Here is a 27,399-nt window from a genome sequence, read left to right as displayed (position 1 = left end):
CCACAAGTACTAATCTTAAAGGCATGCTCCACTTTTTTTGGAAATAGGCTCATTTTCCAGCTCCGCTAGAGATAAAGATTTGATTCTTACCGTTTTGGAATCCATTCAGCTGATCTCCGGGTATGGCGGTACCACTTTTAGCATAGCTTAGCATAATTCATTGAATCTGATTAGACCATTAGCATAGCGCTAAAAATAACCAAAGAGTTTCTATTTTTCCTATTTAAAACTTGACTCTTCTGTAGTTATATTGTGTACTAAGACCGACAGAAAATTTAAAGTTGTGATTTTTTAGGCAGATATGACTATAATCTCAAACTGGCGTAATAATCAAGGACTTTGCTGCAATAACATGGTTGCAGGAGGCGCAATGATATTATGCAGCGCCTGAAAATAGTCCCCTGCTATTGAAAGTAACCGAAGGGACTATTTTTAGGCAGTGCATAATATTACTTTTGAGCGCGATGCTAATGGTCCAATCAGATTCAATGGGTCGTGCCAAGCCATGCCAAAAGTGCCAGCGCCAGACCCAGAGATCAGCCGAATGGGTTCCAAAACGATAAAAATAAAATGTCTAACACCAGGGGAGCTGGAAAATCAGCATTTTTTTTAAGAGGAGTGTCACTTTAAATAAATACTCCACTTTCCTACACATTCTGATAATTTACTCACCCCCACGTCACTCAATATGTTAATGTCTTTCTTTGTTCAATCAAGAAGAAATTAAGTTTTGGAGGAAAACATTTCAGGATTTTTCCTCATACAGTGGACCCCAGTGGATATCAACAGTTTACAGTTTCAGTGCAGTTTAATTTAGCAGTTTCAAAAGGGCTCTAAACCAGTGGTTCTCAAACTTTTTCCACGTGCACCCCCCCTTGTGTACGGTGCATTCTTTTGCGGCCCCCCAAAGAAAATTCATGACAAAAAACTGTTCTAAAATTTAACATTTTAATTAAGAAAACATTTAAAATTTTTAAGAAGTAGTGCTGTTGGTTAGTAGCCTTATTTTTTTAGGTTTAATCACACAGAATTCATGATAAATGAATGTATTTTATAAAATGTCATAAAACTGGGGCCCCCTGGCACCATCTCGCGGCCCCCCTGTTGGCCCCGGCCCCCAGTTTGAGAACCACTGCTCTAAACGATCCCATCCGAGGCATATCTTTCTGAGGGTCTTATCTAGCGAAAAAATCATTATTTTCACACACACACAAATTTTTTTATTTTTAACCACAACTTCTTGTCTTGCACTAGCCTTGTGATGCGCCAGCGAGACCCCACATACTACGCAATCACGCTGAAAGGTCACACATGATGTATACGAAACTACCGCTCCAGTGTTTACAAGTGTGGAGAAAAAGGAACGGTTCAGACATTGTTGTATGTGGAATGATACAAATTAATGTCTTGTGACAGTTAAATGTTTAAAATGATCTGCAAGTGTGCGTTTCACATATGTAACATGTGACCTTTTGACATGATTATGTAATACGTAACGTTGCCTCACAAGACAAGAAGTTGTGGTTTAAAATACATATTTGTTGTGGCGAAAAAGGCGATTGTTTCACAAAATAACACCTTGGTTTGAATTGTTTAGAGCAGAGGTCCCCAACCACCGGGTTGTAAGAACCAGCCCATCGGCGATCACATTGCTGTCATTACAGTTTGAGCATAAAGTACTTCTAAAACACTAAATCAAATAAATGCAGAGTTATGACTTGAATAATTTGCAAATCTACCTCGCAAATCATGTCAATGCTGTTATTAATTTTCCTAAAGCATGCTTCTTTGATCTTTACCTCAGTTTAACATTATACATTTCACAAAGGAGGATTTTCAGCACTTTGTTTTGAACAGCAACTCCAGTTCGGTAATTTTTTTAAAGGTCCCATTTTTTCTGTGTTTTTGAAGCTATGATTATGTTACAGTGCGCAATATAATATTCATGTTTCACGTGTAAAAAAAACTTGGTATTTTTCACACAATTTACTTATCTCTATACCAATGTTTTCACTGTCCTAAAAACGGGCTGATGTCTTCCTCGTTCTATGAAGTCCCTCCTTCAGAAATACGTATCGAGTTCTGATTGTGTAGTTTGTTTAGTGTGTTGTGATTCGATAGCAGCTTAGCTTGCCGTTAGCTTAGCTGGCGACTGATGTATTCCTGTGGGCGGAGTTTAGTCGAAAAACTGTTCTACTGATGTCATTAAAGCAGGAAGTAGAGGGCTGTAGTCCAAACCAGCCATTCGCTGTAGTCTTTGAAAGGCGAATTCTGTTAAAGAAAATATATCGCCTGGCAGTGAACTTTGAGCTTTATCATTTTACAGCTATTATTTATGCTATTATAGCAACCCCTGGGTAAGAGACCCTTTAAGCTGCATTGAAACTGTAAACTGTTGAGATTCACCAAAGTATATGGAGAAAAATCCTGAAATGTTTTCCCAAAAAAATTTGACTGAACAAAGAAAGACATAAACATCCTAGATGACATAGAGGTGAGTAAATGATCTGTATTTTTAATGAAAGTAGAGTATATGAAGAATTTGGTTCCAAAACGCAATAAACGCCATTTTTGAAAAAAATTACTGCCAGTATTATATCAGGTCAGTATTAAAAAGTAAATTCTTAATTTTACGCAAAATCCAATATCCGCAGTGTTATTCTGTCATCGTTTCTCCCTTTTTTCCCAAAATGCAATAAACGCCACTCCCCCTTTTCTACAGGATGCCATAAATCCACTTCACAGATTACAGCGCCATTCACGCAATGTAAACAAACAATGGCGGCGCGTTGAGTACACGGAATATAGTTTTCCTCATCTACTTTGTACTTCATGATCAACAAACAAACAAAAGCAAAATAATACTTTAAAAGCATTGATAAACCTGTAATGGTTTTCTGTGACGGGAAAGAAACGTAAGCCATCAACTCGGGACCAAGTGCTTGCTTGCCCGGGCCGACAGCATCAAGTTTCTGTCATGATAACACATTGACCCCAGGGGATCTTATTAAAAACTTTACATAATTTTACTCAAAGTCAATGAAAATCGAGCAGGACCAAAACATTTTACAGCTGATTGTTGTGAAAAACGTTAAGCGACGACGTCAAGTATAACCGCAGCAATGACAGTGTTCTAAATATCACAAAGTAAGTGTTTTGATTAATGACATTAATGTTTATATTTTTAATTAGTGTGTACAACTAGTCAACTAAATGAATATAGCATGGCAAAGATGAATGCACATTTATATATTGATTCAATAGATTTATAGCATTTTGAATAAAAACTTGTCATGGATCTATTGCATTTTGTGGAAAAAATAATCAGTTTTTATAATAAATCTTTGAAAATCAAGTAATGTATTTGAATTTTTAATGTTATTATAACCTAAAGATGCTATGTGAAAGTTTGTAACAGAAAATAGTTGTTTTCATCTTGTCACTTTCTTGGTATAGAAAACACGTTTTCACCCAAATTTGTCAAAATGGATTTATTGCGTTTTGGAACCAAATTCTTCATATATTTATCATTAAATCTACTTTATATTCTATAATTGACAAAAAAAGAAGAACCTAATAAAAATACATCTTTAAAAATCTTATCACCCAAAACCTCAATTCACCACCGAGTCCTAGTCTGATCCGTTTTGCTGGCAATCAATCTTCACTCTCAAGGAAAGAGTGTTATATTTAGACAAACAGATTTTCCAGGCCTTGTTCAGTACTGTTAGTCTGTCCTTTCCTTGCTATGAACCTCATAATAGGAAAAGCTGAAAGGCATCTTGGGCAAAACAGGATTTGCTCCCCCTGCAGGCTAACCCCAGCCCATATAAAAGAAAGTGTAACCTAATCTACTGCCACTTCCTTCCCTTTCTCTCTCTCTCTCTCTCTCTCTCTCTCTCTCTCTCGCTCTGTGTGCTCATCCAGACCAAACAAGGACAAGAGGTCAACGTGTCTCGCCTTTGGGTCAACGTCAGTAACCCTTGCCCTACACACAATCCAGTTCACGCACAGCCTCAGACTGAAAAAAATCAATAACTTGACACCTTATCACCTTTATTATATCACCGGCTCTACACATTTCACCTCGTAACCCTGAACAAAAAATCTATGACTGCAGCTCATCACTTCACAGGATTTTATAAGTGAATAAAAAAAATAGACCTGGCAGTAAATAAAACTACTTGAAATCTCTTTTAAAAAAAGGTTAGTGATGAAGCAGTAATAGTTTTCACATTAAATGGGCATGGATGAGTAACGCAATAAATGATTATCAAGGTCATAAACGGCACTGAGTTGTTTGTCGGGCTTCAGTTTAGTTTCGCTACCGTCAGGATGAATCAAATGACTCATGTTTCCGTTTCGGCCTCACGTCAAAACAACCAATATAGATAACCGTAAGAGAGATAGCGGTGACTCACAAGATCCCAGTCGACGTTTCGGAAAAAAGGATGGGCCATGATGTCTGCGAAGCCCGTCTGAGGGTGACATCCAAGTCTTTCCTTTGGCTCCTACAACAAACCGCAGTAAAGAATTCAAAATGGGGAATAAAAACAAAAGCACAAATTCAAAAACAGAACAGTGGAAAGAGGGGGTGGAAGGAGATAGCCAAGTGATTATCACAGCTATTTAACAGCTCCATGTGACATAAAGCCATTAACATTGATCTGTCTGGTCTGATCCCTCTCTTTACCTTGTTGAGGAATCCCTTCAGAACGCTAGCGGCTTTAACCGACAGCGACCTGGGAATTCTGATCTGCTTTTCCAAGATTACTGCAAACGAGAACAAAAATCATGAGACACACAAAGTAAAAATAAGACAAAACCCATTTTGCCGCCACATACCTTGAAAAAGGTAATCTTCTGTGTTTTGGTCAGGGTTATCAGAGCTGCCCACTATATCGAACGGTGACCGCCCAGCCATCATCTCAAACATCAAGACGCCCAGTGCCCACCAATCCACACTGAAACCTGCAGAGGAAAGATTAAAGCGTATAAATCATCATGTGGCTTCAAAACGAGCAGTTTATCACATGCAGTATGCACCTACAGCAATAACTGGATTAAGCCCTGTGTGCTTTCTACAGAAGGATATATAATGTGTGATCTGCTTACCGTAGTCCTCTCCCCTCAGGATTTCAGGGGCGATGTAATTGGGGGTTCCACAGAAAGTGCTGGTCGTGTCTCCTGGCCTCAAACCCTCCTACAGAAGAGATGAATATTGAAACCTTTAGGCACATTTATAATTTATGACCTCAACCTACAGCTGCACAACTGAACCTGCATTACCCACGAGGTGGTTTAATGCTAAACCATAACACTATACATTTTTTAGGTTTCAGACTAATGGTAGCACAGAAAGTCCAATCAGACAAACCTTGCACATGCCGTAATCGGTGAGTTTGATGTGTCCCTCGGACTCCAGCAGCACATTGTCTAGTTTCAGATCCCTGTAGATGATGCCACGCTCGTGGAGGTAGTTCAAAGCCAGACTGATCTCTGCCGAATAAAACCTGGCAGCCAAGAGAAAACATAAACTGTTCATTAACGCTCATGTGTGTTACTGTAGCCGTCCACCCCAAAATTCGCTGACTGCTCAAACACTAAACTGTGTAATACACTAGACAGCCTGCATTTCCTACATACCTGGCATGCTCTTCTGGAAGTTTTCGCTGTCGCTGCATATGAAACATCAGATCTCCTCCATTCACATACTCGATTACAAAGAAGAGTCTATAAAAAAGAACATCAAATGTAATGATCCGTCCACATCAGACAAACCCAACCATTTACAATAAACTCATCAATATTCATCATTGCTAAATGGTACATGTCTATATGGCTTGTGGCAAGCAATCCCTGCTTTGTTTCAATCCAAAAATAACATTACTAAGTGAATAAGCACTAAGGCTTGATATTAATGTCTTTATAAAAAGAAAATCTCTCTTAAATGGTGCATTCGAAGGAGATTTATTCACTTTGCATATTGACTAGTTCTTATGGCACATACTTGTGTCTAATTAAATTCAGATATGTGTTTTTTAAAACTAAACTTTATGGACCTTAATACTTAATTCCAGCCTGATGCAGTCATGGAACAAAATGGATTTTTTTTTAAACAGGTACTGAAGTATGAATCTATGAAGTATACTGTGCATATGTGACCCTGGACCACAAAACCAGTCATAGATATATTTGCAGCAATAGCCAACAATACATTTGTATGGGTCAAAAGTATATTTTTTAATGCCAAAAATCATAAGGATATCAAGTAAAGATATTTTGTTAATTACCGACTGTAAATTAATCAAAGATGTATTTATCATTAGTAATACGTGTTTATTTTGACAACTTTTAAGGTACATTTCTCAATATTTGATGTTTTTGCACCCCCAGATTCCAGATTGGCCAAATGTTGTCCCATTACAAAAAAAACTATACACTAATGGAAAGCCGATTTATTTAGCTTTTAGATTATGTCTAAATGTCAATTAAAAAAAAACATGGACCCTTATGAGTGGTTTTGTGGTCCAGGATCACATATTATATATATTGACCATTCTTTATCTGTAATGCCCAAGTGACACTTTTATGGGTGATGTAAATGCTTTTTTGACGTACCATACATACAGTGGCATGAAAAGTTTGTTTCTCCAGCACTGTGAATGTTTAATGGGTGTTTTTTTTTAAAAAGACACAAGAAACTAGAATTATTATTTGTGTGTTGTCAGCTTATGCACATTGTGTTTGTCTATTGTTGTAACCTAGATGAGGATCAGATCACATTTTATGTCAAATCACAGCAGAAAACCAGTTTATTCCTAGGGGTTCACATACTTTTTTTTCTAGATACATTTTAGCCCTATTGTACAAACACAGATTTACATTTGCTTAACAACATTTCTTATTCGTTTAACTTCATAAGAGCTGCTGTGTCCACATACGTGGACATCAATTTTTTTGTTGTTTGCACATAATACTTAATTCTGTGTAACTGGAACCTGTTGTACAAAAACGTAGACAATTACAGTGCTTCATGTGCAAAGAAAAATATTTGGTTATTTTATTTATGGGTTCTTCCTAACCTCAAAATAGCTGGAATAAATCTGAAAAGCTCAGGTCTTAGGATGCAATCTATAACAATTGCGTTTCTATCGCCATCTTGGTTGATGCACCGAATCCAGGATTCGGTTTCGGATTCGGCCGAATACTGGGCTTTTTGGCGGGGTTCGGGTTCGGCCGAATCCTAGATTTTTTTTCCACCGAACCGAACCCTAGGCTTGCGCTACGCTGGTCGACGTCACGCAGCCGTTGATTACACACATCGGGTGCTGACGTGGAGATTAGCTTTTTCTTTCGGTCAGCTGGACACACCAAAACTTTTAAACACCGCTGAAAACGCCTTGAGGACCCCAAATGCCAGCTGTTTTTCAGCCGAGCGCTTGGTAGCTGTGATGCTTCAGCTGTGAGCCGGTTGGTTGCTGTGGTAATGTCCTGCCCCTCCTCCACTGTAATTGGACGGCCGTGTGAAGACTGACATTGACGAGCGGAGCTTCTCACTCAAAGTTAAATATAGTTTTCAGCGCGGAGCTGCTTGCGTATTGGAAAAACGAGCGTGTCGCAACGCATCGCTTTCATTATGCATAGGCTTATGGTAATTGTCAAAATAGTTTTTCCAACTTGTCATCCTGGCATAATGTACAGTTAAAATTAAATAAAATGAAAAATACACTGCTGTGGACGTTTTTTACTTCATTAATGTGTTTTACTGTGTTGAATAAGGATGCGAGTAGGATTCGGTATTCGGTTTCGGCCGAATCTTAAACGGTGGATTCGGGATTCGGCCGAACCTAAAAAATCTGGATTCGGTGCATCCCTAATACTATCATGTATTCTGTATAATATAATTTATTAAATATTTCATAATTTTCCTGTTTTCAATTTCTTCCTTATATTTATAGCCTTCGTGTTTGATCTAAAACTATTATGTTTACACACAAATTAATTTGTATAGGCCTGTTTATATATTATTAACACTTTACATGGTGTGTGTGTGTGTGTGTGCTATGTTTATATATTTATTAGGTCTGTGAATCGATTAAAATGTTTAATCTAATTAATTACATACTCTGTGATTAATTAATCTAAATTAATCGCCTACATAGTTTTTGCTGTGAAAGTATTAAATATTTCTTTTTAAGTAAATCAGTGAATAATCAGCATTAGTGACATCAAAGCTCAAAAACTCTTTTATTATAACAGTATTTGCACTGTTCAAATAATGGCCATAACAATCAACAAAAATAACCTAAAGTAATATGCTAAGGAAATAAAGTGCTTCAGGAAGATTATTTACGAAAAGTTTAACAGTGCAATATCAATTGCAGGGCTTTTTTGTGCAATTGGATGACATCAAAGTACCGCGAGAGCATTTAGGAAGCAGTCTTCTGTTATGATTTCTCGAACTGCTCTCACGGGATTTGGATGTCATCATCTGCTTCTTGGTTCTTGTGGCGCCACATGAAGTGTACTCACTAGTTTAACAAACCCGTTTTATCAGCCACTGGTTAGATCAACGTAGCAGTCCAAAACGCGACGCGAGTAATCACGCACGAGAGAAATCATTTACCCACAAAATACAGGACACCTATACTGTGCAAAGACACACGTTAATTGCCTGTTTGGTTTTCTGATCCCAATTTTATCATTCCGCTAAGCCAAGTCAATCTCCATTGGTCTTTTACACCTTTATCGATCTCCAAAACATCGGAGCCTTCCTGGATTATAAGTATTTCCATGCTAGCTGAAATAAAGTTTTACCTCAAATTACGCGCTACAGCCAGAAAACCCGGAGTGGATCCGGTGCGTAGTGAATACAGAACACTTACAGTGGAGAGAGGAACGTGATTTTGCCCACTCCAGGCATTGATCACATCCCACTTAAAAAGCTGAATACACGTCGTCTTTATGAAAAGTGAATTTAATAATTTTGCAATTCCGTGTAAGGACGGAGAACTTCACTCCATGTGCTTTGTATGATGTGGTATTTTAGAGTGGATGAACTCTATGATATGCAAATTCTGTGCTGCAGGAGTTGCAAACTTTATTTTTATCATCACTTCCATCAGGCCGTTTTTTTATAAAAACATCATAATTAAGAACAAACAGGAAGAAGACACAGGCTAAGAAAGAAGGTAAAAAGAAGTAATAGAAAACGAAAAAAAAAAGAAAACTTTAATAGATGGTAATATTATTGAACTCATTCAAATCTTTAATCTTTCTAAATAAATTATAAACGTAACGTGATGAAAACGCTACAAGAGACACATAGAGGGAACAGACTTCGACAGGACACCAGATATCTTCTCTAATTATTTTCTATTCTAATTATTAAAGGATTTTCAGATGATTTCATCACTCCAGTCTGTCCGTTTAAGGGCTTATTGCAACCATAAACAGCTACGTTTATCTTCAAATGGTGTTTTCGACGACGGTATACTATAAAAATGAAGGTCATCTATTTTGGCATTCCTATTTTGACACTCAACAGCACAACAAGACATTTTCTAGTGAGTTATATTGTTCGTTTCACTCGTGTCTAATTAATTTCCACTGTTTTTCTGCCATCACATTGCGCGCGTGACGTAACTGTGACGTTGACTCGCAAAAGGTCTATGGATTCCCCCAAAAACGAAACGGTATTTCTGAATGGCCTGAGGCTGGAATTAAGTGGATTTGAAGCCAAAGTATTAGATGATGGTATAATTCGTGCATTCTCTAATTTTTTGATTGAGGTGGCATTAAGCGACTTTTGCATCTGAGCTCCTCCTATGTAAATTACAAAAGTTAATATAAAGGTGTGAGTACCTGCTCTCAGTCTGGAAGCAAGAATGAAGTCCCACAAGGAATGGATGGTTGGAGGCCTGCTCAAAAACATGCTTTTCTGTTTGAACCCAGTCAATATCCTGAACGACAAGAAGAAAGGAACAAAAAAAATCAATTTCTAATTGAAAACCAGTGCATCCTTTCGGTCAGTAGGTGATACATTTGGAAGGACATTCGGGACTATATTGAGCAGAGGCTCTTCACGGGCTAAAAACCTATAAAGGTGTAGAAGTCGGGGGCACTTGGTCACCCCTGAGGAACAGCTTATGGATGTGAGGAGACTACGGAGAGAAAAGCTAGCATCTTTCATTAACAGCCTAATATAAATACATTAAAGTGGTCAGTAGAGCGCAGCTGGCGTTATTGACGGTCCATACTTGCTGTCAATTTATCACACAGACTTTAAGTGCATCCAATCAAAGTTAAATGGCCACTTCATCAGCATCGTGTCATCTGTATGTGTACTTCAACACATCCTGGAAAGATTAGACTCCTCAACGCAATTTCATTCAGCATAGCTAAGACTAAAATAACTCGAATTATCGACTTTTTAGGGGGTCTGTAATTGATGTTGATGAGTGATGCCTTTTCATTTTAAGGCTCTGTACAATGTAAAGGGTCACCTCATCGTCGTTCACCAGCTCCTTCTTCACCACCTTCATGGCGTAAATGCGCTCCGTCTTCTTTAAACGCACCAGCAGAACTTTGGCGTAGCTGCCCCTGCCGATCACCCTTAGCAGGTCAAAGTCTGCCAGCCCCAAACTGGACACAGCCTTTCCTGATTCCCGACTGCCTTCAGGCTGAGGGAAGAAAAAGACGAATGTTAAACCACCGTTGGCTTCCTGACAGCTCATATTAGACTACTTATAGTTTTCTCCTGATGCCCTATCCTGTCATACCTTCTCCTTGTCTTGTATTATCTTCCATGATTACTACATAATGCTTAGAGTTGCAGGAACACAGGCCCTTAATCATATGCTAATGACCCAAATAGCAGGTTACTTTATTAGCTCCACTAATGGAAATCAATAAAGTCAGATTGAGGCTGCTTGTGCCCCCTCCCCTTTTTTGAGTGACAACTCCTGTCTGATCACCTGTCTGAGACCGGGGTGCTGAAAGCTCACATAATCGGTTCATTATGGCCTCATTCACACAAGGTATTATGTCTATTTAAGTGAAAGAAAACAACCGTCCTCTTGATCGCTATTAGAAAAAGCTCTCACATACACAGAAGACCTCTGCTTTGCTTAATAATGATGACTTGCGAAGCATGACTCTTCTCCTTCATGATTGATACTTTCTGTTGAGTTCTTTTTGTCCAGATCTGGAAAACAACAAAGGGATAAAAGACCGTAATTTTATCATTCACTGGCCTGTAGAAATTATTCATTAACGTAGAAAATCCATTCCAAAAGCAAACCAGACACTTTGATCAATCAAGCACTTTAACAAAAACAGGAGGATTGAAACTATATGTAATAAAACCACTGTGAGCTTGTTCACGTCACTAATTCCAATAAACAAACTTAATCTTGTGGTAAGACTCAAGCCTGTAGGCCGATCCACGAATCTATCCATTTCGGTACAAGCACACAGCTAATTACTAAAGAGAAAATGTCGCTTTGATCCATGCAGCCATTTAAAAGTACTTGAGATAAAAATCAATGAAATCAATGAGGTACAATAGACTACTGTAAATCAATTCAGCAACTGAAGTCGAATCAGATGAGCATTGCTTAGCACCTCTGAATAACAAGCTACTTAAGGTTTTACTTAGTGGGGTTGTTAAAACAAAACACAAGCCGAGTTTATTCATCTGATTCTTGGTTTAAATGTTAACTAAAAATAAGTTTTGTAACTTTCAGTTTCATGTAGAGATGCTCTAAATTAAATGACTCAATCAGTACTCGCTTAATAAAAAAAAAGCATTTTTACAACTAGGGCTGTCACAATGATTAAATAATCGTCTCATCGCGATTGTTTGACCTCATCGTGATAATTTCAGATCACCGCAATGATTGCACATCTCTGTAAAAACACAAGGGGGAGCTGCAGCGCCTGTATAAATGAGACAGTATCAGATTACTTTTAAATATGTGTTATGTGTATTAATATTTATTGCCGGGTAAACCTTACAAAAGATTAAAATAATATTATTATATCATGAACAAAGAAAAAAAATGTATGACAATTAAATGTCAAAGCAATAAAATAGACAAATAATCGTCAAAGCCCTAAAACAGGCAATTAATCGGCATAATCGGCTCAATTTATTAGGCAATTAACAGTCAACCGAAGTTCATCATCGTGAAAGCCCTATTTACAACCAGACACTCATGTGTGACTATAAGATTCAGTGTATATTTAATTCATACAGTGAAGACTGTGCAGTGTTTTTTTCCATTACGTTTAACAGACATATGCTTTAATTGCTCTTTGTAGAATGAATATACGTTGTGCTTATTTATTTGATTCTCCATTAAATCAATAATATACCCTATTACTGCTAATAATATAACAACGGCAACATCTGTGGTGTTACTTAATTAGAAAAAGGTTAACAGTGACAATTACCAAAGAGCTTACGTCACAGCTTGAAGAATAGGTACTTGGTATCTGCTAATCATGATGACAAGAAATTTGTGCAAAAATCTTGATCTGAGCATTCCTAAGTTAATTGTTTATGTCTGGTTTTACATCTATTTTGTGAATCTAAATAAAAAATGTAATGAATAACCTCAGAATGAAAATCTTCCCTGAAAACTGATAAATATTGGCCTGAAATCAAGTCAAATAATCTAAGGAACAGCTTAATAAACAGATTTTTTTTTAGACCTGTAGACCATTTGCTTTATTTCGAAACAGAGATATTAAAATTGTTACAAGGTTGCATTTTCTTCTTGGTTCGGTTCACATGGCTCAAAGTATTAAAATTGACCAAAAATTGTTAATAGAAGTTAGGTGAGATTAAAGTGTTAGAATGTACTCGCAGACGTTCTGAGATTTTGCTCATAGTTGTCATTTGTCAGACAACAACTGCAGGTTTATTATGGATTTCTTTGTAGCAGTCATATACAGTACTGTGCAAAAGTCTTAGGCCACCACCAAAAGCTTTGTTGTTTTAGAAAAGTTTTAATGTCTATCCACATTTATGTTTCACTCTTTTTATTAAGATAAAACAGAAAACAAGAAATATGAACATAAGATTAAAAACAAAACTGTTTAGAACTAATTGCATTCTTCAGTTTTATTTGCTCAAGTGGAAGGGAAGTTTACCCTAAATACTTGACACTTCAGCTCATACTTGTATACTGTTTTTAATACTACATACACATTTCTGAGAAATAATTTTATATGATCACTATACCATTGCAAAAACAACAAATCTAATGGTGGCATGGTGGCCAAAGACTTTAAGTTTTATTATTGTATTCTTTCATCATTTTGTTCGTAGCACTGTTGCACTGAGCGATAAAAACCCATCTTTTTGAGACGCTCCCTAAACATCTCGCAAATGTTTTGTGTGTTTTTGGACAGTGAATCTGTAATATGTTTGTCCAACTGAACACACTGCTGTTTGTATGCCATTACCCATTATATTTAGACTGGTTTGTTGGTCCACAGGGTCAGATTGCTTTCTCATCAAGCGAACCGGTTCAAAGTTCATTCGAAATCGGGCCAATTATTTGGGTGTGGATCCAAGCACGACTGCTGTGTTAACATATGCCAGTCCTCCCAGAAAAACACAGTTTTTTTCTGATATTTGCAAGCAAAAATCCTTGATCTTGCGACACGTTTTCTTAAAAAATGCTATTTTATTATTGCGGGAACTTGCAAAAACTGTGTGAACTTGCAAAAATGGTTTGCAGCTTTTCATTGATGTTCACGTCGCGTAATTACGTCACTTCCTAATATTCCCATGACAACAGGGAACATGGCTGCGCATGTGTGAAGTAAATGCCACATTTTTCAACTTTCTGCTAAGACATATGTGACCCGTCACGGAAACCAGGGACACAAGTCGGCAGCACAAGTTCCGAGAAAATGAGAAACAAAGTTTTTTTTTCAAAATTTGTGATTTTCGTTTTATTGGAGAATCTGTTAGTTGAGATCACGAAGAAGCCTCTCCATGTTTGAGATAGCAGTTTTTGTATATTTAAAAGCGTACATTTTGCGGTTAAAATAGGCTTGTTTTTCCAGAGATTCTAGCGTGCAGCGGGGGGCGTCATTGTCTGTGTATATTTACATACTGTATAAGCTTGTGTTTTCGCCTCCGCCCCCAAAGGGAACAGCGTGACTACTAAATAAGGATAGTTCGCCCAGAAATGAAAATAATGTAATTAATGACTCACCCTTATGTCGTTCTAAACTCGGAAGACCTCCGTTCATCTTCGGAACACAGTTTAAGATGTTTTAACGTTAGATTTACTCCGAGAGCTTTCTGTCCCCTTCATTGAAAATCTATGTATGGTTTCCATGTCCAGAAAGGTAATAAAAAGATCATCAAAGTAGTCCATGTGACATCAGTGGGTCAGTTTGAACGTGTTGCAGCATCGAAAATACAGTTTGGTCCAAAAATAGCAGAATTACGACTTTATTCAGCATTGTCTTCTCTTCCAGCTCGAGCGCGAAGTCACGTGACTGTAGTGACGCGGCTGCCCTGTTCCTCAGATATGTTTGCTAAGTTGTTGTTTTTTCAAGCGTATAGCGTGCGTCTCCCCAGACTGTAAAGCTCGGGCGCACAAAACGAAAGAAAAATAAAAGAAGCTGGGGCGGAACAAATAACAGTCAGCTGCATCGTACGTCAGCCGCGTCACTGACTTTATGCGGCGCCGCAGTCGGATGACGTCAAAGTACCGCGAGAGCTCCTCAAGAAATCTTTCGGAGTAGTTTAATTTCGAGTCGCTCTCGCGGTACTTTGTCGTCATCTCTTTGTCAGTTCCTGCAGCGCAGCACGAGTCCAAACACACAGAATTTACATAAAGATTGTTGAATTCATTATATAATTGGCTACATGTTTTGTCTATCAATATTTTCCATGAAGTCATTGGCTGATGGAGGAACGAGCGAGCGATTGGTAACATCTTTAAAGGACGTCACGTTTTCGACGGCGCTGTTTGGATGATCTGTTATACTACCTATAAAATAAAAACTTAACTTTGAAGGCGGGTTCACGTGTTTAACCCTTAAGAGTTCCTAGGGACATTTTGTGCCATTTTGATTTTGATTTTTAAACCATCTTGACTGTGATGATTGAATATTGCCCAAACTTGCCAAAGGTTAATCATTTTTGATACATTTTAGAATATTGTTTTCAGTTTTTTAAATTAGCTTAAAATGGCTAAGCTACGCAAAAACCGACTAATGTGTTCCTTCGGACAAAAACTGCCCCATTGAAAACCATTATAACAACCATTTTTGACCCCCCATTTATCTTAACATAAACTAATACATACCTTTATGTCAATATATCATTTTAAACTACTGGCCTTGAAGTTTTAATTTTTATACTTGTCCACCAGGTGGCGCTACTTTTTACCATTTCATGCATTCATCAAAATGTCACAATTTTTGCTGTTTTCTGCGGACCGCATAGCTGCTGAAAAGATAAACCTTTAATGTTGAAAATTGGTGTGTGTGTAAAAAAAGTGTGTCTGAGTGGTAAGGGGGTGGGGTGATGTCGGGGTGGGGTTGGTGATGAGTGGGGCATGGGGGGCATATTCAACATATCCAAATTCTTCTCTCTTTGAAAGGCACATTCTGCGTTATAAACTATTTCAGTAATAAAAACGATGAGAGGCCAGAACCGAAACAAAATCAATCTTCATTTTGTTTCTCGCTCATGTTGTTTATGCAAGTACACTGCTAGAAGTATGAACAGTATAGCAGAAGTAGTGAAAATGGCAAGGCATTACAGCACACATAAGGCTCCTGAAATAATCATGCACTTCAAGAGCGAGGATGGCTCCTCATCTTCCTCCGAGGATTCTGAGGTCGACACGGAGGCCTCAGAGGTAGAAGTAGACCAGCTGGAGTCTAATTCATTAGAGAGATCTTCAGAAGACTTGTCAGAAGGTGAGAGCGGAGAGAAGATGGATGAAGGGGCGGCAGGATGGACGTCAAAAATTGAAAAATCTTCTGGTCTCCCACAAACATGGAGACGCTCCGCTACTTTCCAGCAGCCAGAGATTTGATCCCAGGGCTCACAAACTATGCCACTGCCCGAATCAGTGCCCTGACTTCAAGCTTTTTATTGATGCTGATGCATGAAATCCTGCAGCATATTGGGGCCATGACAAACCTACATGGGAGACAGTCACAGACTGGAGAGATCTTGAGACAGAGAAACTGCAGGCTTATGTGGGGCTGCTCATTCTGACCAGTGTTTACAGATAAAAAAATGATTAGCTCTCAGTCTCTGGAGTGAGAAATCAGGACAGGTCACTATCTGGGCTACGATGTCCCACAAAAGGTTTTACAACATCAGCTGAACACTGTGGTTCGATTAACGTTAACATATTGGCATTTAAAGGGTTAAAATTTCCACAAATTTAATTAATATTTGACCTGTATGTTTCAGGAAGAAGTAGTGTTAAAAGATTTAATAGTTTAAAGTGGAATAAAAATATTGATGTATGGTATTTTTAGAGCCGGTTTTGGGAAGGTGTCATTTTGGTGTCATTCTGGCCTTAGGATTACAAGTGTGAGTTTTGTATAAAATCTGACCCTGTTCAATAAATAACAATGCATGAAAATCAATGTTGCTACCAATCTTTGACCCATCCCAGGGTATAATAATAATTATAATCAAATGGTAGTTCAAATGTTTTTTTGTGGGAAAATTTTTAGTTTTTTGTTTTTTCTGTTAAAAAAACATGGACTAATGTAAACAAACAGGCATATAAAGGGTTAAAATTTCCACAAATTATATTAATATTTGATATGTATGTTTCAGGCAGAAGTAGTTCTAAAAGACTGCATCGTTTAAAATGAAAAAAAATATTCACGTATGATATTTTTAGAGCAGTTTTTGGGAAGGTGTCATTTTGTGGCCTTAGGAACACTAAAGGAAGTTTTTTATAAAATCTGACCCTGTTCAAAAAATAACAATGCATGAAAATCAATGTTGCTACCAATCTTTGACCCATCTCAGGGTATAATAATAACAATAATCACATGGTGGTTCAAATGTGTTTTTTGGAAAATATTTAGTTTTTTTGTTTTTTCTGTTAAAAAAAACAGGGGCTAATGTAAACAAACAGGCATATAAAGGGTTAAAATTTCCACAAATTATATTAATATTTGATATGTATGTTTCAGGCAGAAGTAGTTCTAAAAGACTGCATTGTTTAAAATGAAATAAAATATTGATGTATGATATTTTTAGAGCAGTTTTTGGGAAGGTGTCATTTTGTGGCCTTAGGAACACTTAAGGAAGTTTTTTATAAAATCTGACCCTGTTCAAAAAATAACAATGCATGAAAATCAATGTTGCTACCAATCTTTGACCCATCTCAGGGTATAATAATAACAATAATTACATGGTGGTTCAAATGTGTTTTTTGGAAAATATTTAGTTTTTTTGTTTTTTTATGTTAAAAAAACATGGGCTAATGTAAACAAACAGGCATATAATGGGTTAAAATTTCCACAAATTATATTAATATTTGATATGTATGTTTCAGGCAGAAGTAGTTCTAAAAGACTGCATCGTTTAAAATGAAAAAAAATATTGACGTATGATATTTTTAGAGCCGTTTCTGGGAAGGTGTCATTTTGTGGCCTTAGGAACACTTAAGGAAGTTTTTTATAAAATCTGACCCTGTTCAAAAAATAACAATGCATGAAAATCAATGTTGCTACCAATCTTTGACCCATCTCAGGGTATAATAATAATAATAATCACATGGTGGTTCAAATGTGTTTTTTGGAAAATATTTAGTTTTTTTGTTTTTTCTGTTAAAAAAAACATGGGCTAATGTAAACAAACAGGCATATAAAGGGTTAAAATTTTCACAAATTATATTAATATTTGATATGTATGTTTCAGGCAGAAGTAGTTCTAAAAGATAGCATCGTTTAAAATGAAAGAAAATATTGACGTATGATATTTTTAGAGCAGTTTTGGGAAGGTGTCATTTTGTGGCCTTAGGAACACTTAAGGAAGTTTTTTAAAGGAACTCTTGAGGGTTAACGGAGTGTAATCATATACCCTTACATGTTACGATGTAAATAGTCCTCAGATTGTATATTATGTTGTATTACTAGACATTCATGCGAAATCTGATGTCAACAATATAGACTATACATCTTTATTTCACGGATTATACGCATTTGTGGACAAAATGGTCATTGGATCATCTGAAACAGACTGGATTCGAGTTGTGATCAACACAAAGGTAAAAAGTCAATGTTTATTTTTGCATGTTGTCATTTGGACTTCTGTCATAAAATACTACATGATGCTAGAACATCAGTATCTCAAAACGGCTTTACAGAGGGTATGGCTTAGCTTAATGAGATGTAAATGAGCCCTATTGTCTCCCCCAGTTGGAAAGAAGAGTCTCTTTCGTCTCGATTTTCTCGGTTTGAGTATTTCTGAGTTCCTATATTCAAATGGCCACAACTTCTCCATATGTTATCAGATTTCCATGTGTTACACATCGTTGGAAAGCTTAGAAACTGCACTTTCAGAATCTGTGAATAACTCAAAATGGCCCAGATCCGACTTGTGTCCCTACTTTCCGTGACTGGTCACATATATGACTTTTTATGAAATTTTGCGAGCAGAAATCTGCAAATGATTTATGCGGCAAAAGTGCGGCGTATTTAAAAAATGCGGCCACCCCCCATAAATGTGTGGACTTTGGCTGATTATGCATTGAATAATGCGATCGCATAGTTGCGTTTTTCTGGAGGGACTGATATGCCTAAATGAGCCGAACCAAGGTAGAAACGCATCAGGTTCTGAAACATAAATGAGAACATACTGTACCTTGGTCAACATGCTCTGAAGGAGTGGACCCGTGATACATTCCACCGATTACTGGGCCCTAGGACAGTGTATGTATAGATAAATGAGTATATACTGGGGTCAACGAATGCATAAATATAAAAAACTGACATGTGCTTAATCAGAAACATCTACATAATATTAAGGTATAAATTAAATCCCCAATTTCACATTACACATATTAACTCTTGCATGCTGGTTTATTAAATTTGTATGCTAACTGAGTAATGCTAACAATAAGAGAGCACTACTCTTCATTTAACAAAATTAACTTTTACCAGTTAAAATATACTGTGTGCGTGAACTAACGTCTTACCTGCATAACCTGTCGACCACACTCCACTGTGACCAGTTTATGACACTTCTTATGGACCAGCAGTTTACAATTTATACATTTATATCCCTGTCTGCCCAGGCCCCAGATACGATCCGTGCAGATGGCACAATGAGCGCGCCTGTACAGAGAACAGAAACATTAATCCAAAATCAAACACAAATAACCCAGGCAAATTCTAGTAGGACTCAAAAGTAAAATGTACCCTGTTAAAGCGTTTGGCCTGAAACCCGTGCCCATTGGCATAGTAGAGTTTCCTCCAGCGTCGAGCTCCACGTCGGTAAATTGATTCTGTGCAAAACACAAGCATTTGTGAGGCATAATGGGAAAAAATGGAAATCGAGTCACTTTAAACATGCAGTGTAAATGCGGCCAATCATAGCAATGACCAAATAAAAACAAAATTAAACCTACTCCACACATCCAGTATTTAAAACACATGGCAAATAGTTTATTGGTAATATAACACAAAATGTACATACTGTCTTCTCCAGGACATGGCATTCCAGGCTTCTCAGGAACACAGGGAAACACTGCGGAAAAGGGAGAGTGTTGAGAAATCAGTCTCCACTGTACTACACAAACACCAGAATGACCTCTCTGTGACCTCTACTCATTTGACAGTGGATAAGGATGACAGGGTCAAAAAACAGAGTCTATCCAGGCCTGCAGGGTCAGCCGGGGTGAAAAGTGGTTATTGACGGACAGTCAGCTGACTTTTTTCTGCCAGCCCCGGTGACCAGACGTCTTCTTCCCTGCATGACAAATTGACTGACCCAGCAGGGTTAACTATGTATCTCTGTCAATCACTGTGCCTGACTACAATTTCTCCTGTCCACTAATGATATACTGCAAGCTGCTGTGCAATGCAGTAGGGTGTTATAAATAAATGTATACGAGCAAGGGCACACAGATGTGAGGTCATTTGCAGGAGAAAACTACAGGGCTCCACACTAAGCAAGGATAGCCCGAGGCCAGCGTGAATGAAAGAGATTTCAATGCACCACTGAAGCGCTGTTTGAGAAGTTTTGTGAAAATTAAATTATTAATTATTATTAATAATAAATGATTATTACTTTTTGCATCTGGCAATGGAAAGGGGTACAATTTGTAAAATGCATTAAAGAATTGAAAGAACACAGGCAAACAAAAATATACCATATTGCCCTGCATCCCACCCACAACAAGAGTCAAATCCCAGCATACCGTGAATAATGAGCTCAGAGTCTTTGTTGAGTTCATAGAGGCGCAAAGCCTCCTCCAGCTCCAGCTGAGAAGAAACTGTGCATGGATCTCCTGCAATGACAAACAGAGTGAAAATTTACCAAAATACTCTCTGACGAAGATTTCAGCATGAGCAACCATATCTGATAATACAAAGAGAATCAGGGTGGGTTAAGGAGAACATAAGCAGTACTAAGAAACAGACAAAAAATATAAGAGCGTTTGGGTGATTCTCACGAAATACGACTTATGAGGTGTCATGAAACATTTTGATAAAAAAGTAAATGCAAAGTAAGAGTATCAACATAAGAAGCATACAATTACAAACATCTCTTCATGTACTATTTTGCACATGATTTCAAATGACATCATTCAAACCAATTTTTAGTTTTTTCCACATTTAAGGGGAAAATTTTCATTACCGCAATGTGTCCATGACTGGATTTGGGTTCTTTGACAAGGAAATATTTATAATTTAAAAAATCTAAAAAATAAGAAGCTTCAGTGCATGTTATACTATAAACATTTACAGTAAAGAAACATGTGGTATTTGGTGATCATTGGTAAATGTAGAGACAATAATAAGGAATATAAATGTGTCCAAAACCAATTTTCTCATCCTCCGCAACAATTTTCAATCGTGGTTTAAGCCCTCAATGAACTAACATTTTCAAAAAAAAAATTGTTGGAAGGGACATAATTGACTGTGATACTCAAGATGGCTACCAGGTAAGCATTTCTTATTTTTTCTCTCCAGATAAGTTGAATTTTTTTGTCATAGTACCTAGACAAGTTTTTAGTTCTCATTACCGAAACATGAGTTTGTAAATGCATATATTTAATGTAATATCATGTTGCGGTAATGATAATTTTTGATAATGATAATCTAAAAAATGTAAATATTCTATAGGAAATATGTTTTAAATTATCTAAAAATAATGGTTATAGTAAGTTCAGACTTTAATCTCATATGTGCAAAAAAATTGGCTTCAAGGGCTATTTTAAAAAATTTGATGCTGGACACCTTCTAAGTCTGGATTTCGTGTGAATCACCCGTTTATTACATGTAATAATAATTCTGATACTGGCAAACATAAAGCACACATATTTTTCATTTCAACTTTCTTCATAAACTAGCTTATAATATAAAGAGTCTGTGGTGTTGAGAGCAGTTGACGTCAGTCCTGTTGTCATCTTAAGAGTGACCAGGTGGCTTCATCAGACACCACAGACGTAGGCACAAGTGTTGCGCAGACAGACAGAATGAATTAACCACTCTCAGATCAGCTATGCTAAAAACCAGCGTGACTTTGGGCTCAGCATGGAATGGCGAAGATTTTAGTATTAAAATGAACATCGTTCAACATCCATTTCCCATCTTACATGAGTAATTCAGCAGTTAATCATCAGACAAAGTCAATCTTTTCTGCGTAAAAACCTCCTCCCTGCTGCGCGACGCATTCAAATTCACTTTTCTCCTCCAAAAAACCCCATTCATTTTATTTTAGCCAATTGAGTCCGGGGTAATTTTGAGATTCAAATGAATTTTGCCTGGAGTGGGTACATTTGTAAAATATAAAGCAGCTGTACAAATGACGCAGATTTTTCAGCAGAAAGATTAGGAGCATCTTGTTGCTACGGTGACCAGAGGACCAGAAGCTAAAAGACCAAGAAACAGACGCCCTGCTTTTGATATTTTTGAAACAGATTTAGAAACCGCATATAGACCAGTTCAAATAATGTAAACAACACTGGTCCAGAGACACTTCCTGTTACAGTTTGTGACAGTTATTTTTTTATTTTACATATATTATTATCTTTAAGATGTTTGTTTAACTTCAGTTAATTCAGGTTTATATGTTCTGTTGGTTTATTTTATCCCAACGTTTATCTAGTGTTAAAAAACGGAAAAAGGAAGTGCTTCTGGACCAGTGTTGTTTACATCTTTTGAACTGGTCTATATATACATACATACATACATACATACATACATGTAAGCACACTATATGCAGATGCATCCTGTATAATAGTAAAGAAATAAATCCTAATTCTAGCTTTATTGTACTTTATCAACATTGCTATAGTGATGCTCATATATAGAAAATTATAGACCCTCCCCTTAATGATCTTCCGCGGATGCATTGTTAAATTTTTGCTGAGGTGCGTGTCAGGGTACGCACAGCCTACGGCGTATAACCTACACTGTAGTATGCCTTTAAGGTGCAGTTTACACAACAACAATTTTAACCGTAAATGATCAAGTTTTTAAGCGGTTTGGCTGTTCGTTTACAAAACAATGGAGTTTTGAGGTCGTAAAAATGCCAACTTTTGATAAATGCGTGTTTCAAGGTGCAAGTTTTTGAAAACAACGCCTTGTTGTCTGTGTAAACTACGAAAACGTGAATCAGTGGATGCTTTCACACCTGCCTTATTTAGTTCAGTTGAACCGTACCAGAGTTTGATAGCTCACTTGGAGCAGTTAGTTGTCTGCGCTATATCAATCGCATTTAAAATCAAAAAATGGCTCAAAACACAACAACAATTATGAGAAGAGCAACAGTAGTAAAGCTTCAATGTAAATGTATGGTGATTTTGTCAGACGATGTCGCGTATCTAAATCAGGATTTTAGCAGCAGTTAAAGGAACAGCGGGTTGGATTAAACACAAGGTGTAATGGGTCGTGTTTAGTAACTATTTTATAGTCTACTTGTTTTATGTCTGACAAGGGAACAGATGAACTTTTTTTTAATTAGTCGTTTAGATTAGTCGACTAATCGAAAAATTAGATTAGTCGTTAGTGGCAGCACTGAAAGGTATTTTAGGAAACACGTTCATAAACGTGGCCAACGAGTGAGGAGTGTAACGTTTTTTACAAAGTAACATCACCACCTACTGGACTGGCACGCATGATACAGCATTTTAGATATTTTTTTTACAAAGCAAAGGAAAATGCTTCTGTGTCTAACTGCATCAATGTAGTGTAAATTTAGCCTAAAAAGAAGCATTTGCATTAAAGGACAAACCTTCTTCATCGATCCACTTCATGGTAAAGAGCTGATCGTTGTCCATAGAGCACATGTCCCGCACGTCACTGCACAGCCCCTCATAGGAGATGGAGGGCTCAAAGTGTGTGATCATGATGTCCCTAAAACAGAACAAAGAGCAACGGTGTGAGAAAAAGGATTCCAACAGGCTAAAACATTTGACTTTACAAGTGACATTCATCCAGGTTTTTATTTGGTTTATAAAGCTTTGCAGCAGAAACCTGCCCAAAGACCTGCTCTGTGTTTCTATAAAAAAATTATGTAGTCAAAACATGAAAGACAAAAGACCAATGCAAGAATTCAATGGTGTTACATTGTTTTCTCACGTCAGGAGTGCAAGGCTCCCAACAGCTTTATTTGATCTGTTTTCTATTGTGTTTAGACTGTTTTGGTTAATTATTGTCACTGCGGGGGAGACCTCTCTTGTATGTGAGCCAGCACACTGACCCACGCATGCCTTTTACTTCCCCTGAGACTGGTATGAGTACAAACATACCATCTGATAATGACGTAAAACACAAACCTGGTATTTATCTGATCCAGTACCATTACGACAAGGCTACTGTGGCAAAGTTAAAGGGCAGGTTTATGCCTTTTGTGATGTATATCAATAGCTGTGTTTCAATGGGCTGTACTTTAGTTTTACAGAAAGGAATGTCAGATAAACATCTTTAGTCGCCTCTTACAAAGCGCACCAATTCATTCAAGCACATCCAACAATTTGACAATTTCTCATGCAGATCCTGTTGGCGCTGTATGAGGATGATAAGGATCTAAAGCCACTCTCGTAGTATGAACAGATGCACCCTGCGAGAGCTCAGCTTCATTAAAAGTTGTAGTTGTGTTGAAATTACATCTCTCCACAGGGCATACACATGGATCAGTTTATAGTCCCCTCACAACAGCACAGTGAGCACACAATCTTTCCCACCGCAAAATAGGATGAGAGCCGAAAAAACCCGAAGATGTGAATAAGGCAAAGTCAAGTGTAAAGCTAAGGTCATTTGGAAAAATTATATAAAGGAACCACAAAGATTGTGATTTCATAGTAAATAGCAGGTCTAACTGGGAGGAACAAGAAAAAATAATATTTAATATATTTAATATATAATATAAAAAATAATTAAATTTCCATAGAAATAATTTTTAGTTGAGAATTGAGGTTCACACTAGCGTAATAAGCCAGATTTCAAAGGAATTCATACTTAATAGGGCTGGGAATTGATTCAGATGTTTCAGATCGATTCAATTTCGATTCACAAGCTATCAAATCGATTAAATTTCGATTCTCGATTCAATTTTCGATTCCGATTCTCGGGTTGGTTTTTATACTCGATTCTTGATTCAACTCAATGAATATAGATTTAATACAAATTATATATTAATAAAAAATAACAGTGAACAGAAGTTTACAAGTGGGTAATTAATAAAAAGAAATTAAAAGCCACAACACTAACCTTCTTGCTTGCAAAAATCTAAAATGCTTCCATACCTCTTACTTTTTATGTGAAGGTAGCATCAACGTCGATGAACCCCCTAAAACTGCCATTTTAAGCACTGAATGAAGAATGCGGGCTCCTTGGTAACATCGCGCAAGGCAAAAAAGAGGGTGACATCTAGTGAAGAAGACTAGTAATTTGATTAACGTTCAATGTTTGCAGAAAAAAATATGGGGGAAAAAAACGATTCTGCTCTTTAAGAATCGATTCTGAATCGACCACGTTTTAAAAAAAACGATTAATCGAAAAATCTAATTTTTTTTGCCCAGCCCTAATACGTATTTTATGAGTTTGCTAATTCGAATGAATTTGTACAATGTGAACTGTACAAAATCTAATGATTATTAGAAAGAAAAAAAATCATGATAGACCACCCCTAAACCCAATATCAAAGGGGAGAAAGAAAATCACACAAATTGAGTCGTACAACAGTTACAAAAAAACGTATAAACGGTTGAGAGCTTATTTGGAGAGTAATATGTTGCTCTCTCAAGTTTATTCAAGCAAAAAGCACTTTAAAGCCTCCAATATCTCAACATGTATTACATAGATTATGAGGATTGAATATAGTTTAAAGCTGATGTGTGTACTTTTCCTATGTAAAATACATTTTCCTTTTATAGGTTTTATGTGCAGATAACTTTTGGCCATTCATAAGTTCATTTCCCTCAAGGTCTTTAAAAGTCTATAGCTTGTTTTAGACAGCAACACGTAAACTTCTTCTGAAATGTGTTTCGGACAGGAGTGGGCTTATGGACGATGGCGGACAAGGGGGATAATGTTTGGGAATTAGTCATTAGTCATTTCATTTTTGTGTTGCTATTGGCACAGAAATTACACACTTCCCCTGTGAAAAGAAACCCAGCTAAACTCACTTTTTGGAGAAAAGAAAACATTCTGTGAATATATACTTTGATATCTTTAATATACAGGCTGTATATTAAGATGTGTTTTCATCGATCAGATCACAAGTGGATGACGCTAAAGAAAGGTGTAAACGGTGTTTAAAACGTTTTGAGCTCGTCCACTCGCGACCACTTTCAACCACATTCAGAGGTAGTCGAAATATCTTTTGATCGGATTGCTTTAGTAGTGTAAAAGCACATGTGGTTGAATGTGTTCAAACAGCCACAGGAGGAGACCGCCTTCTCTCCGCCTATATGTAATCTGTGATACTGAGCAAAATGTTTTACGTCTTTTCTGACTTCTAGCGTGAACACACAGTGTATCTTTAGGCTTTCATTGATAAAGCTAAAGCGGCTGATCTCTGCGTCTTTCATTAGTTTCATTTTGCGAGCGTGTGAAAGTTGCGTGATCTTATTTCAACAATTGCGCTGAAATATCAGAGAAAGGTCTTACATATACATGTACAACACACTGTGCAGCAAGTTTGCTTACAACACAAGCACAGGACTCTGACATAATATTAGTTTGCGTCCATATAACTCATCATTACTCCCGCTCGCGTTTAAATGACAGCAGAGAGACTCGCCCCCACAGTCTCCACAGAACACCCCCTCAAAGTCATCAGGACAGAAGCGGTCAAAAGTGGACAAAAGAGACGGATATAAATACCAGGTGTAAACAGAATGTGTCTCTCTCGTCCACTTGTTATCCGATCAACCAAAACACATTTTAATATCAAATGTAAACAGCCCCATTGACTGAGTAGGGTTATGTCAAATAACAAAATCAATGTAAAAAACCAATTCAACCCTCATAAATACATTATGAGATTTTATCTTGGATTTTACACAGTGAGGGTCACATCTACAACCAGTGACAGAGGTACTAGGTACTGTACATAGTGGAAAGTCCCCCAAAAGTGAGCCGTACAGGGCCGTACCACACAAAAAAAACGCCAATAGGTTCTTCAGATGTAAATGTTCTTAATGGAACCATTTAGCCCAAAATTGTTCTTATACTGCATCACAAAGCATTTTTAACTTTTTAAAAGTACAGAGAGTTAATTTAACATCTAAAATCTTAAAGAATAATTTTGGTTAAACTTCATAAATAAGACCTTGGGTTAACATAAGCCCGAGATATTTTCAAGTTTTATTCTACGACATACACCAGTAACACCACATCTCGTGACTTTTTAAAGCCTTAAAGTGTCGTTAAAAGTTGCTACATGGGACTACGGTCGTGGACTTTAAACGTCAACATCCATGAGGAATTTAAAAACAATGCAACATGGGCACAATTCCCAACAAAGATTCATCCACAGTGTATTTCTTTTACAGGGAACATGATTTCAAATGTGATTTTAAAGAACTGTCGGAACGGAAGCTTGGTGGTGATGACGTTGATGTCAAGAGAACGTGGTGTAGATCGCATGTAGCTTTTTATTAAAAATAAACACATTAAGATCTCAATATTCATTTAAGTTGTGTTCAT

At 37.1% G+C, this 27,399-nt stretch overlaps 1 protein-coding gene across 1 annotated transcript in view; it reads right to left on the bottom strand.

The window, feature by feature from the left end:
• Positions 1-27,399, bottom strand: part of prkci (protein kinase C, iota) — a 30,850-nt gene that overhangs the window by 1,942 nt on the left and 1,509 nt on the right. The window contains exons 2-16 of the mRNA XM_073873643.1: positions 23,480-23,601; positions 20,439-20,528; positions 19,715-19,765; positions 19,443-19,523; positions 19,215-19,357; positions 18,881-18,938; positions 11,151-11,209; positions 10,509-10,685; positions 9,868-9,965; positions 5,647-5,733; positions 5,378-5,513; positions 5,116-5,203; positions 4,846-4,971; positions 4,694-4,773; positions 4,422-4,511 (exon numbers count right to left, since the gene is read on the bottom strand). Of these exons, the coding sequence (XP_073729744.1) occupies positions 4,422-4,511; positions 4,694-4,773; positions 4,846-4,971; positions 5,116-5,203; positions 5,378-5,513; positions 5,647-5,733; positions 9,868-9,965; positions 10,509-10,685; positions 11,151-11,209; positions 18,881-18,938; positions 19,215-19,357; positions 19,443-19,523; positions 19,715-19,765; positions 20,439-20,528; positions 23,480-23,601 (1,486 nt within the window). The remainder of the gene's footprint in view (positions 1-4,421; positions 4,512-4,693; positions 4,774-4,845; positions 4,972-5,115; positions 5,204-5,377; positions 5,514-5,646; positions 5,734-9,867; positions 9,966-10,508; positions 10,686-11,150; positions 11,210-18,880; positions 18,939-19,214; positions 19,358-19,442; positions 19,524-19,714; positions 19,766-20,438; positions 20,529-23,479; positions 23,602-27,399) is intronic.

The sequence above is a fragment of the Misgurnus anguillicaudatus genome, chromosome 2, assembly GCF_027580225.2.
Source record: "Misgurnus anguillicaudatus chromosome 2, ASM2758022v2, whole genome shotgun sequence".
NCBI classification, from domain to species: domain Eukaryota; kingdom Metazoa; phylum Chordata; class Actinopteri; order Cypriniformes; family Cobitidae; genus Misgurnus; species Misgurnus anguillicaudatus.
The sequence above is the reverse complement of the archived record's forward strand: the minus strand, read 5'-3'. Positions and strand labels throughout refer to the sequence as shown.